The 14,308-nt window shown below is 45.2% G+C and overlaps 1 protein-coding gene across 1 annotated transcript in view; it reads left to right on the forward strand.

The window, feature by feature from the left end:
• The first annotated feature begins 10,653 nt into the window (after nucleotides 1–10,653).
• Nucleotides 10,654–14,308, forward strand: part of ACTR10 (actin related protein 10) — a 60,689-nt gene continuing 57,034 nt past the window's right edge. The window contains exon 1 of the mRNA XM_068129535.2: nucleotides 10,654–11,000. Within this exon, the coding sequence (XP_067985636.1) occupies nucleotides 10,861–11,000 (140 nt within the window). The 5' untranslated portion in view covers nucleotides 10,654–10,860. The remainder of the gene's footprint in view (nucleotides 11,001–14,308) is intronic.

Here is a 14,308-nt window from a genome sequence, read left to right on the forward strand (position 1 = left end):
CATCAAAGGGATGGAGGGGAGCCGCGGGAGGTTCGTGTAATGGAGGGCGGGGATTCCTGTGGGACCGCTCTGCTCGCAGCTTATCCTGCAGCCCATCCGTGAATGGATGTCACAGTGTTAGTGGAGAAGAATCCCAGCATTCAGTACCTGTACACACGTCCGAATCGTCGGCGCTCACTCGAATCACCTGGATGTGCCAGTACGCACCTGGATCACCTGCGGTGCAAGTTCTATCTCTCCCCATTTTCAACCTACGGTGGCACAGTTTGGGCTTTGACTCATCCTTAATGACAAATAACAAGAAATATGTTTGCATTTAGAAGATGTACAACACACAAGGTAAACTTTTCAACTCGATACCTGAACTGAACCAAATTCTTCGGACCTGAACCAAATCAAATCGGTTTATTCGTGTCACCTAACCAGATAATGCACCAAGTTTTGTCCGAATCCGTCCATAACTTGTTGAGATTTGCTGTTCACAAACAAACAGAGAGACAAGGGGTGAAAACGTAACCTCCATCCACCTTCAGTGCCAGAGGTAACTCCCAGGTAACAACGGAATGATCATTGAGAGTTTACAAATATTTTCCCCCTACCTCCCCGCCCAATTATCCACAGCATGGTTAGATTATAAAAAAAGAAGCTTTTGATAGTGTTCCACATTAATAGATGATGAAGTGCATCCCAAATCCCTAAATAATCAAGCTGATCGAGAAGGCCATGGATCTATGGAATACCAGGCTAATCCTGCAGCACTCAGAAGGAAAGATTGAAATAACAGGAGTAAAGATACGATGTGGGATCTTCCAAGGAGACGGCCTTTCCCATCTCCTGTGGGCCTAACCTGGACCCACGAAGTAACCTCATTAATGAGCGAGGACACGGATAAACCCGAACATCCAATAAAGTCTAAAGGGGCGCCCTACATCTGGAAAAGAAAATACATTTACTTCTTCATATAGCTGGATGAATCAAATTGGCGCCCTTTATATCATGGTCCCAGACAGTAACTTTTCATGGAACTTGGAATCATGGAACTTTTCTAGAGCATTACTTCGTTCCTCGTAAGAACACAAGGGTAGTCCAGCATGCACACGAGATTTTTTTGAATGTCCCTTTTCTATTGTTTGACATTTTCTATAAGGTATGGAATGTTCCTGATGCAGGAACATTCTCAGGAACAGCTCAGGTGAAAATGATTAGAACATCGTCAGAGAGGATCTTGGAGGAACCTGTCTTATTTAAACCTCAGACATTTAGTTTGGTTTGCTCTTTGTTGTTGAAGTGTGCGGCGTCACCATGCCTAGATCAAAAGAGCTCTCTGAGTCTGGGAAGTCTGGGAAGTCTGGGAAGATGCCTACGAGTCTGGGAAGGGATTTAAAAAGATCTCCAAACAATTTGAAATCAATCATTCGACTGTTCGGAAGATCATCTACAAGTAGAGAAGATTCCAAACAACTGCCAACTTGTTCAGGCCAGGCCGCCCCAGCAAGTTCAGCCCGAGAGCAGACCACAAGATGCTGAAAGAAGTCTCTAAGAACCCCAGAATGTCATCACGGGACCTACAGGTACCTCTTGCCACTGTTGATGTCAAAGTGCACGAGTCTACCATTAGAAAGAGGCTGCACAAATTTGATCTACATGGGAGGTGTGCCAGGAGGAAGCCTTTGCCCTCAGAAAGAACAACAGGGCAAGACTAAAGTTTGCCAATGAACACCCAGGCAAAGACCAGCACTTCTGGAACAATGTGCTCTGGACAGATGAGTCAAAGGTAGAGCTATTTGGCCACAGTACCAGAAGACGTGTTTGGCGAAAGCCAAAGACAGCATTTGAGCACAAGAACCTGATACCAACTGTAAAGCATGGTGGTGGAAATATTATGGTTTGGGGCAGCTTTGCTGCACCAGGGCCTGGGCAGCTCACCATCATAGAATCCACTATGAATTCTTCATTGTACCAGAGGATGCTTGAGGATAATGTGAGGCCATCTGTTGGAAAGTTGAAGCTCAACCGAAGGTGGACCTTGCAACATGACAACGACCCTAAACATACCAGTAAATCCACCAAGGAATGGCTGAAAAGAAAGAAATGGAGGGTTGTGGAATGGCCAAGTCAAAGCACGGATCTAAATCCCATCGAGATGTTGTGGGGGGATTTGAAACGAGCTGTGCATGCAAGAAACCCTTCAAACATCGCACAGCTGAAAGAATTCTGCATGGAGGAGTGGGCAAAAAATTCTGATAGTCGATGTCAGAGACTGGTAGACAGTTATAAGAAACGCCCACTTGAGGTTGTTTCTGCCAAAGGGGGCAATACCACCTATTAGAGCCAAGGGTGTACTTACTTTTTCCACATGCGAAATTTGCATTTATGTTTATTTAAATTATACAATGGACTACAAAATGTAAATGTTTCATGATATTTGTTATATTATATCACCTTTATCTATCAATATTGTTGAAATGAAGATCAAATAGCTGTATGTTGAAATATGTTGAAAAAGTCAAAACTTTACATGGGGTGTACTTACTTTTTCACGTGACTGTATATCCAAGTACGTAGTGTCCGTAGATTCAGTAAACAGCAACAGGAACGAGAATCAAGAGGCTTTTCTTCATTCGACATTCTCTCTCTTCTGCGCATGTGCACCCTTCCTCCATTAACCCCCCATCACGTAGTTCCCCGAACCAACAGACACAGCAACTGTCCCCCCTCTTTAAATCTCACAACAAATAGGTAGTTAATCATCAAGATCACTGTACTCATCTGTCATATAAACCAGATAACACAATCACATCAAGCTGTTCATCATTTCATTAACCAACCTACAATTAACTCAGTTTCACAAATGTTAGACTAGAGGGGTCAAAAAACAAATTTCTCATCCAACCAGGAGGTAGGCAAGTACACAGACTCAGCATTGTTCAATTAGTCTTCGCGTTTTCTTCCTTTCTCGCACCGGAAATCTTCTGGACTCGCCAACCCGATGAGGTAGTTGACCAGAAGATGGGGAAGGCACGGGTTCATCCACAACCGGTTCTGGGTTCCCAAATTGATCAACCAGTGGAGAAAAAAACCGAGTCGTCAAAATGCTGATCGGGAAGAGCAGCTCGTTCAACAGGTGGTCGAAATGGAATAGACATTTCCTGACTCCCCCTCCCAACAAGACTAGTTGGAGACGAGGGTCCAGAAAGCGAGACTGGGAATTGGTCGGGGCCCCCCATTTCACCCCTGGGTTGTAAACATGAAGGGGTGGTCACATTCCAGGGACGTAGTTGTTCTTCATGTCTTCCACACCAACCCGTTTACTCGCACATCATAATTTATTGGACTAATGACCCGAAAGATAATCCCAGGAACCCAGGTCGGACCTTTTTCAAAATTTCACGCAAACACGAGTTGGCGTTGCTGGAACTTTGGGACATGTCCGAGGTTCTTTTGGAACACCTTCACTTGTTGTTTGGTTTGGTTAGCTCTAAGAGCACTGAGCCTTATTCTAGGTTGTCTGTTCATTAACAGTTCTGAAGGTGATTTCCCAAACGAGGTAGGTGTGGCCCTGTATGTCAACAGGAATCTGTTCAGTTTGGTTTGTAACAGCTTTCCGGTATCTCCAATTTTTTCCATTTTCTCCTTAAAATGATCGACATAACGTTCTGCCAAACCATTCGTAGCAGGGTGTCCTGGGGCAGTCAGGGTATGTTTAATGTCATTTGTCATAAGAAACTCTTTGAACTCGGCGCTGGTAAATTGGCTGCCGTTATCAGTCACAAGGTGTTCCGACAGACCAAAAACACTGAAAACATGTCGGAGGCTTTGAATAATGGTCGTGGCAGAAGTGTTCACCAAGGGAATTGCTTCTAAGTACTTTGAATATGCGTCCACCTGAACCAAAAACATTTTACCTTTAAATGAAGTCTAGATGAAGTCGTTTCCAGGGACCAGCAGGCAAGACCACAATGCGGGCTGGCTCCCCGGCAGAGCCTTCGCATTCTCCTGACGCATTACACACAATTTCACGGTGCTTTTGTTACATATTTATGTGAATGTATGTGGATTACCATTCAGGTCTTTGCTTATCCGTGTGTAGTATATTAAGGGTTGTTGTGATTGGAGGGTCAGGAGCCCTTCTGAACCAGTGGCCGGAAACGGAAGTGACCGGAAACGGAAGAGAAAAAGACACGAGGAAGAAAAGGGACGAGTAGTATTCTTCCTCGCCCCGCTCCGACAAAAGGTGGGATCGACCTTGCGCTGCGTGGAAAAGCGGCGTTCCGAAGCCTGTCTGGCGAGAGGAATCACCGGGACGTGTACCTGCCCGGTGGAGACGTCAAGTTGACGTGGGGCCGTGCATCGACCGCGTCTGGCATCGTTCGCGGCACCGTCTGAACAGACGCGTGCGGGTCGCCCGTTGGGGCCTAACACGCCTGGCAAGCGGCGTGGGGCTTTTGGCTTGCTTTCCCGTCCCCGCGTCGCGTGGCCGCGAGGGGCTGTAGCCGGGGTGCCGGGTACGATACCTGCCCGGTGGAAACACGTCCACCCGGGGTTCGTTCAACCGCCCGAGTGCGGCGACGCCGACTATCATCTTGGTCAGGAGGGGCCCAGAGACATTGTGCGGGACCGAGACCAAAAGGGTGTCGTGAGTACTCACCGGGACACACGTATATAAGATGGCCATCTTACTCATAGGGAATTGATTGTGGCTGGGGAATTGTTGATGGTAGTGTATTGTTGATTGCTCGGGGAAAATCTCCGTGGTTGTGTCATTGAAATATTGTTGATGGTTGTGTATTGTTGATGGCTCGGGGAAAATCTCCGGGGTTGTGTCATTGAAATTGTATGGTATCATTACCATTGAAATATATCCTTGAACGTCAGTTGTCTCTTGGGTGAAATTCATATGGATTGCGTGGCGAAAGCGCATATATAATACAGCTTTCTGGCGAAGTTCCTCTCACGGTCCGGGGGTCACTGAGACCAGGTATTCACCGAGGGGACCGCGTAACACTTTCAATATCCTTGTCGATATTTGGCCACCACAGGTAACTCCTGGCCATTTGTTTCATTTTTACCATGCCTGAATGTTCAGCATGTAAATCAGTGAGTAGAATCTGCCGAAGCGATGTGGGAATAACCACCTGACAGTTCCACAGTACAATATAGTCTTCCACAGAAAGTTCCAGCCTTTTGTTGTGATGAGGCCGAATCACCTCCTCAGGATTCTCATTCCAACCATGTTTTGTGAAATGAAGTACCTTGCAGAGAACTGGGTCCTTTTTTGTTTCAGCCGCGACGACAGCAGCATTCACAATTTCATCATTTTTCACCAGAAGTACCTCCACAGTCACTCGTTCAGGCTTTGTAGGATGACCCGGTATGGGTTTTCGTGAGAGGAAATCCGCATAAACGTTTTTCTTGCCTGTGATGAACTGCATGGTGTAGTCGTAAGCTACCAACAGTAAGGACCATCTCTTTATCCTTGCTGATGCTAACTGTGACACGGGTTTGTGCTAGTTATCAGAGGCTTATGATCTGTCATTAGCGTGAAATGTCTCCCCAGGAGGTATTGCCGAAACTTTGTCACTCCAAAAACTATTCCCAATGACTCCTTCTCAATCTGGGAGGATTTTTTTTCCGCGCCATTCAGAGTTCTCGATGCGTAGGCCACTGGCTCTAACCCACCCTCTGGACTCACCCTCTACTCTACACCCACGGAGGATGTGTCCGCCTGAAGGACCAAGCAGGCATGAGGGTTGTAATGACGTAGTACATGACTGGAGCACAAAGCAGCTTTAATTTTTTCAAATAAGTTACCCTCGGCCTTTCCCCATTTCCATTTCACCTCCTTTTTTTTAGTAGCTTGTACAAAGGAGACATGATTTCGGCAAAATCTGGAACAAAACGACGAAGGAAATTTGCGAGGCCAATGAATGACTGCAATTCACCCACGTTTTCGGGAACCCCTGCCTGTTGGAAAGCTTTAAGCTTCTGTTTTGTCGGGAATACCCCCGCAGCTGAAAGAACAAATCTAACATACTCAATCTCGTCCAGCATGAGGTGGAACTTGTCACGTTTTAACGTAATTCCGTTTTCCTCCAGCCTTTTCAAAACCCTGTGAAGGTTTTTAAAATGGTTGTCAACACTATCTCCCGTCACCAGGATATCATCAATGTACACGCAGCACCCGGGAAGGTCTTTTAGCAAATTCTCCAAGGTACATTGAAAAACTGGAACGGCTGTGTTTACCCCAAATGAAAGCCTTCGATACTGGTACAGGCCTCGGTGTGTATTTACCGTAGTATACTTTCTGCTCCCAGGGGCCAACTCTAATTGGTGGTAAGCTTGGGACAAATCAAGCTTCGTATACTTCTTCCCACCAACTAGTTTGTGTCACAGTTCTTCCAGCGTAGGTCCTGGGTATTGTTCCAATTCGGAAAATTTGTTTATGGTGCCAGAATGATCACCACAAATCCGCAACTGGCCATCTGGTTTAATGACCGGCCCAATGGGTGAGGCCCATTCTGAGTACCGAACTTTCTCAATGACCCCATCCTTTTCAAGTTTGTCCAAAGCCTAGTCAACCCTTTCACGGATAGCAAACGGAACAGTTCTAGCTTTCATGAATACTGGATCATCGTCCCGCACCTTCAGCGTAACCTGTACCCCTCTCAACCTTCCCAAGGCATTGTTTTCAAACAACTTGGGGGTATTGCTTGACGATGTCATCAGTGGTGATGGGAACGGCAACATTGAAAATATTTTTCCAGCGAAGGGAAAATTTTGAAATAATATCTCTACCCAGTAATGAAGGTCCTGCTCCATCGACCACACGCACTGTAACAAAACCACGTTGCTCCCCAATTTGAACACACATTTCTTTCTCGCCAAAGCATTTGATGACATCACCCGTGTAGCTCTTCAGTAATATTGTAGTTGGTTTCAAGGTATTGATGTCACTGGACAGACGTTGAAAATCACGACTGTTTAGTAGAGTAACTGAACTTCCCGTATCAATTTCCATCAGAATCTCTGTTCCGTTGATGGAGATTTCAAGTTGGTAGTGAGGAGTGGTGTTTTTTGAAACAGATGTAGAGTTAATATGCATTAAATGAACCGTATCCAGCTCGTCCTCTGACTGATCGCTCGAAGCCATAACATGATGGATTTGTTTCAAAACACGTTTTGCATTTTGCCGTTTCTTCAAACGCACCATAACCAAATGGCCCTCACGTCGGCAGTATCCGCAGATGGTACGAGCATGTTTGTATGTATCAGCCAAATGTTCCGTAGAGCCACATCTGTAGCAACGTTTTTCCTTTGGAAACGGTAGGGTCTTTTTTCCGTCCGATCCTTGAAACGTGGACCACGATGCGAATCATTTTGGTTTTTTTTATACTCGTTGTAAAGTCCACAGAGCACGACACCACTGGGTCTCCATAGTTGAATTGTTTTACTTCCTTTTCAGCCGTTTCCTCAGCCACAGCCACAGCCAAAGCTTGTTCGAATGTTCTGTCCTGGGAAAGTAACTTTTTCCTTGTGGACTGGCTGTATACACCTCCAACAAACTGGTCCTGTAAAGCACGTGGGAGGTGATTTCCGAAATTGCAAGTGACGGCCAAACGTTTGAGCTTGTTTGCATAGTCCATGACATAGGTGCCCGCGGAACTACGCAACTTCCGGTTAGTGCACCCCTTGCGACAACAGTCACATGATTGGATACGTTGAAAACAAACCACAAAAGGGCACGTGTTACAGCCGGAAATTATGGAAACGGTGTAGGTTATTTGATCATAACTCGCTTAATTCTTGTCTGATCTTTCAGATTTTAACTTTCCGACAAGCTAGAAGTAATTCTCTTTCTAACAATATAAAGTTTTATGAAAAATAATACGAAATGTTTGTATAGCCGCCTGCGGAACTACGTAACTTCCGGTTAGTGCACCCTTCGCGACAACAGTCACGTGATTGGATACGTTGAAAACAAACCACAAAAGGGCACGTGTTACAGCTTACTTCCGGTAGTCTCGCCCTCACCTATTCTGGTTTTCACTCTGGTTCGTCCAGTGAAAACGATAAGTTTCCGCCACTTCTAATACTCGCGGCTTGAAATGATTTCGTAGCATTTCACACAACTGCTCGTATGTTTTAGCAGAAGGTATTTCCGGGAGACACAAGTCTTTCAAAGTAGTGTAAGTACTCTTACCGATCAGTGAGATCATAGTAGCCACCTTCTTCCTGTTGGCCGCTTGGATCACGGCAGCAATGGCGCCCACCTCGACTTGTCCGATGTCGCTCGCTATGAAATAGGCTTCCAAGCGTTCTTTGTATGCTTCAAAATCATTGCCCTCGAAAGTCTCCAATGAGCCTACCGCCGTCATTGTTCCCAGAAATGTTTACCTCGTCGCACAGTTGTAGTTTCCGTAGATTCAGTAAACATGAACGAGCATCAAGATGTTTTTCTTTATTCGACATTCTCTCTCTTCTGCGCATGCGCACCCTTCCTCCATTAACCCCCCACCCATCACGTGGTTCCCCGAACCATCAGACACAGCAACATTCTAATAAATAAATACAAAACAATTACCAAACATTTGAACACAAATAAGCAAACAATTCCGGAAGTGTACGAAGTTGGGGGTAAGGCTTCTTCTTCCTGAACGTCATCATACTTAACTCAGAAACGTGATCAACGGTACATTCAGCAGCAGATATTCAACAAAAAGGTGAAATGATGACGACATTTGTGATGGATTCTGATTTGGATGTAATTGCTTTTCCATTATATTTTCCCTCATTTCAAATATGTTAATGTTTCTTTTTCTCTTGAACAACGCCAGGTTTCCTTTGTTACCTGACCAACACTGAGGTTAGAGGGTATTACAATTTCCTTTGTTACCTGGGCAACACTGAGGTTAGAGGGTATTACAATTTCCTTTTTTTACTTGGGCAACACTGTGGTTAAAGCACTCTTCGCATGGTGTAGATTTTTCCTCCTTCCCTCCCCCTCCCCTCCCCCTCCCTTCCCCCTCCCCTCCCCACCCCCAAAACGGAGAGGCCTGTCAAAGCCACCCCCCCCAAAAGGTATATGTAGTATATCTTTCCCCTCACCCCTCCCCCTTCCATGCCCCCCCCCCCCCACTCCTTTACTCATCCCTCCCTCTCCTGCCTCACCCCCCCCCCAAAAAGGTATATGTGGTATATCTTTCCCCTCACCCCTCCCCCTTCCATGCCCCCCCCCCCACTCCTTTACTCATCCCTCCCTCTCCTGCCTCCCCCGCCCCAAAAAAAGGTATATGTGGTATATCTTTCCCCTCACCCCTCCCCCTTCCACGCCCCCCACTCCTTTACACATCCCTCCCTCTCCTGTCTCCCTCCCCCCCCCCCCCCCCACCAAAAAAAGGTATATGTGGTATATCTTTCCCCTCACCCCTCCCCCTTCCACGCCCCCCACTCCTTTACACATCCCTCCCTCTCCTGTCTCCCTCCCCCCCCCCCCCCCCACCAAAAAAAAGGTATATGTGGTATATCTTCCCCTCACCCCTCCCCCTTCCACACCTCCCCTCCCCACTCCTTTTCTCAGCCCTCCCTCTCCCCCCTCCTCCCCTCCCCACTCCTTTTCTCAGCCCTCCCTCTCCCCCTCCTCCCCCATCCCCCTCGCAACGCCGGGTACTCCTCTCTGCTAGTACCATATAAAGGGCCTTTTCTATGCCCCTGGCATTTTTCCTAAGAATGTTCTCCATGATGCTGCACCCCTCGGTCACAGCAGTTCTTATCGCCCGTTGTTGTTGTTGTTTTGTTGATGATATTTGTATGAAGTATTTGTCTGGTGATTATCACTTCCAGCACCGAAGGTGCAGGACAGAGAGGTTATGTATTCACCCCGGCGGTCTCCTGTTTGTTTGTTTGACTGTGAGCACGAGATCTCAAAAGGTTATTGACGAGTTCTGACTATTAAACTAGGTGGGTTAGTCATTAGTTGGTTTGGTGACAAAAACAAACCGATTCGACTTTGGTTCAGGTCCGAATCCGGATCCGTCCTATCAGTGGATACAAAACATAAACTGTTGAGCATGGCGGAGGTTTGTGCTCTACCGAGTTGTTTGCCCTTCTCGTTTCATGGTGACATCTGGTGAAAACCTTGCCATTCTTCATTTTTGTTCTTGTCACGGACGTATATAAAATACGTTTTATAATATAAAATATAAATATTTATAATATAATTATATAATTATTATATAATATTTATAAATAATAATATATAATATATATATATATAATATAAATATATAAAATAATATATAAATATAATAATTATTATATATAATATAATAATTATATAATTTATATAATATTATATAAATATAAAATATAAATAAAATTTATATAATAAAATACGTTTTATACACATCCGTGGTTCCCGTACGGTCGTGTTACGTCATTTCCGGATACCTCCTCCCCACCACTGAACTATAACACTATATAGTTCAGTGCTCCCCACCCCCCGTCGTGGGACGTCATTTCCGGATACTTTCTCCCCATATTTTTTGCAGTTTTTTTCCAGTTTTTTTTCTGGGGGTTATTGCACTCCACTTCGATTGCTTCGCTTTCCATCATCCTTTCGTTAGTAGGATCGTTAAAGTAAACAACAACAACAACAACAACCTGAGGAATAAATATTTTAATGGTCACGCTTTGTGGGTAATGAAGCACATACCTCCCGTGTTATAGTCAGTTACAGTGGAGTTATCGAATTTGCATTATAACCCATCACCATTATACGACAGTTAATTTATAAGTGAAAAGCTTCGGCTCGCTCACAGCACGGGCTATTACCTTCCGTGTGGTTACCTGCCCGGCTTACCGATGTCCAAAATGACGACGTCGACTCCGGTCCAGGCGGACGGTCGGGTGGTTCGATCCGCTAAATTGCCCTTTTTCGAAGGTTTGGGCATCAGCAGTGAGAAGACTGCCGTGGTGTTTGACATTGGAGCAGCTTATACGAAGTACGTCCGTCGCTTTGACCTTACTGATTGTGAAGTATCGAGGCCTAACGTAACCGGGACCCGATGTTCAATGTTGTGCTGTGTTCCTGGAGCAATTTGTTTTGCCTTTTGGTTTAATGGTTTCTTTACTCCAGGGAAAAGGTCCTTATTTGTGAGGAACATTTATCATAATGAATTATTGCTGCCATATGCACGCAGACGTCTAGTCTTGTGGAAGAGTTCCCGGGCAGAGGAGGACGGATACTCACGGGAGGAATAGGAAGAGTAAATTGAAGGAATTGTACAGGAGGAAAAGAAGTGCTCGGAAAAATAGAAAATCTGAAGTAAACCGAGGATTTGATGAGGTGATTATGAGCCACCACTCGAGTAAACAGCATTTGATGAGGTGATTATGAGCCACCACCCGAGTAAACTGAGGATTTGATGAGGTGATTATGAGCCACCACTCGAGTAAACAGCATTTGATGAGGTGATTATGAGCCACCATCCGAGTAAACTGTGGATTTGATGTGATTATGAGCCACCATCCGAGTAAACTGAGGATTTGATGAGGTGATTATGAGCCACCACTCGAGTAAACAGCATTTGATGAGGTGATTATGAGCCACCATCCGAGTAAACTGTGGATTTGATGTGATTATGAGCCACCATCCGAGTAAACTGCGGATTTGATGAGGTGATTATGAGCCACCACTCGAGTAAACAGCATTTGATGAGGTGATTATGAGCCACCATCTGAGTAAACTGCGGATTTGATGAGGTGATTATGAGCCACCACCCGAGTAAACTGAGGATTTGATGAGGTGATTATGAGCCACCATCCGAGTAAACTGCGGATTTGATGAGGTGATTATGAGCCACCACCCGAGTAAACAGCATTTGATGAGGTGATTATAAGCCACCACTCGAGTAAAATGATGAGGTGATTATAAGCCACCACTCAAGTAAAATGATGAGGTGATTATAAGCCACCACTCGAGTAAACTGAGGATTTGATGAGGTGATTATGAGCCACCAGCACCATCCGAGTAAACAGGATTTGATGAGGTGATTATGAGCCACCACTCGAGTAAACAGCATTTGATGAGGTGATTATAAGCCACCACTCAAGTAAACAGCATTTGATGAGGTGATTATGAACCACCATCCGAGTAAACTGAGGATTTGATGAGGTGATTATGAGCCACCACTCGAGTAAACTGAGCATTTGATGAGGTGATTATGAACCACCATCCGAGTAAACTGAGGATTTGATGAGGTGATTATAAGCCACCATCCGAGTAAACTGCAGATTTGATGAGGTGATTATAAGCCACCACCCGAGTAAACTGCGGATTTGATGAGGTGATTATGAACCACCACTCGAGTAAACTGCGGATTTGATGAGGTGATTATAAGCCACCACTCGAGTAAACTGAGGATTTGATGAGGTGATTATAAGCCACCATCCGAGTAAACTGAGCATTTGATGAGGTGATTATAAGCCACCACTCGAGTAAACTGAGGATTTGATGAGGTGATTATAAGCCACCATCCGAGTAAACTGAGCATTTGATGAGGTGATTATAAGCCACCACTCGAGTAAACAGGATTTGATGAGGTGATTATAAGCCACCATCCGAGTAAACTGCGGATTTGATGAGGTGATTATAAGCCACCACCCGAGTAAACTGAGGATTTGATGAGGTGATTATAAGCCACCACTCGAGTAAACTGAGGATTTGATGAGGTGATTATGAACCACCATCCGAGTAAACTGAGGATTTGATGAGGTGATTATAAGCCACCACCCGAGTAAACTGCGGATTTGATGAGGTGATTATAAGCCACAAACTGAGGATTTGATGAGGTGATTATAAGCCACAATCCGAGTAAACTGCGGATTTGATGAGGTGATTATGAGCCACCACCCGAGTAAACAGGATTTGATGAGGTGATTATGAGCCACCATCCGAGTAAACTGAGCATTTGATGAGGTGATTATGAACCACCAGCACCACCCGAGTAAACAGCATTTGATGAGGTGATTATAAGCCACCACTCGAGTAAACTGCGGATTTGATGAGGTGATTATGAGCCACCAGCACCACCCGAGTAAACAGCATTTGATGAGGTGATTATAAGCCACCACTCGAGTAAACTGCGGATTTGATGAGGTGATTATGAACCACCATCCGAGTAAACTGCGGATTTGATGAGGTGATTATAAGCCACCACCCGAGTAAACAGGATTTCATGAGGTGATTATAAGCCACAATCCGAGTAAACTGCGGATTTGATGTGATTATGAGCCACCGCCCGAGTAAACAGGATTTGATGAGGTGATTATGAGCCACCATCCGAGTAAACTGAGCATTTGATGAGGTGATTATGAACCACCATCCGAGTAAACTGCGGATTTGATGAGGTGATTATGAGCCACCACCCGAGTAAACTGCGGATTTGATGAGGTGATTATAAGCCACCACCTGAGTAAACTGAGGATTTGATGAGGTGATTATGAGCCACCATCCGAGTAAACAGCATTTGATGAGGTGATTATGAACCACCATCCGAGTAAACAGGATTTGATGAGGCGATTATGAGCCACCATCCGAGTAAACCGGATTTTATGAGGTGATTATGAACCACCATCCGAGTTAACAGGATTTGATGAGGTGATTATGAGCCACCACCCAAGTAAGCTAAGGATTTGATGAGGTGATTATGAGCCACCACTCGAGTAAACAGGATTTGATGAGGTGATTATGAGCCACCACCCAAGTAAGCTAAGGATTTGATGAGGTGATTATGAGCCACCCCTCGAGTTATCTGAGGATTTGATGAGGTGATTATGAGCCACCACCCGAGTAAACTGAGGATTTGATGAGGTGATTATGAGCCACCACCCAAGTAAGCTAAGGCTTTGATGAGATGTTCGACCACCCACCGGGCAAACAGAACATTTGATGAGGTGATGATGAGTCACCACCCAAAGTAAACTGAGGATTTGATGATGTGAGTGAACTGAGGATTTGATATGAGGTGATGATGAGCCACCACCCAAGTAAACTGAGTATTTGATGTGATGAGATGTTGAGCCACCACCCGAGTAAACTGAGGATTTGATGTGATGAGATGTTGAGCCACCACCCAAGTAAACTGAGTATTTGATGTGATGAGATGTTGAGCCACCACCCGAGTAAACTGAGGATTTGATGAGATGATCCACCACCCACCAGGTAAACTGAACATCTGATGAGGTGATGAGTCACCCCCCAAAGTAAACTGAGCATATGATGAGCCACCACCCAAGTAAACTGAGCATA

This window comes from Myxine glutinosa, chromosome 9, assembly GCF_964187855.1.
Source record: "Myxine glutinosa chromosome 9, kmMyxGlut1.1, whole genome shotgun sequence".
NCBI classification, from domain to species: domain Eukaryota; kingdom Metazoa; phylum Chordata; class Myxini; order Myxiniformes; family Myxinidae; genus Myxine; species Myxine glutinosa.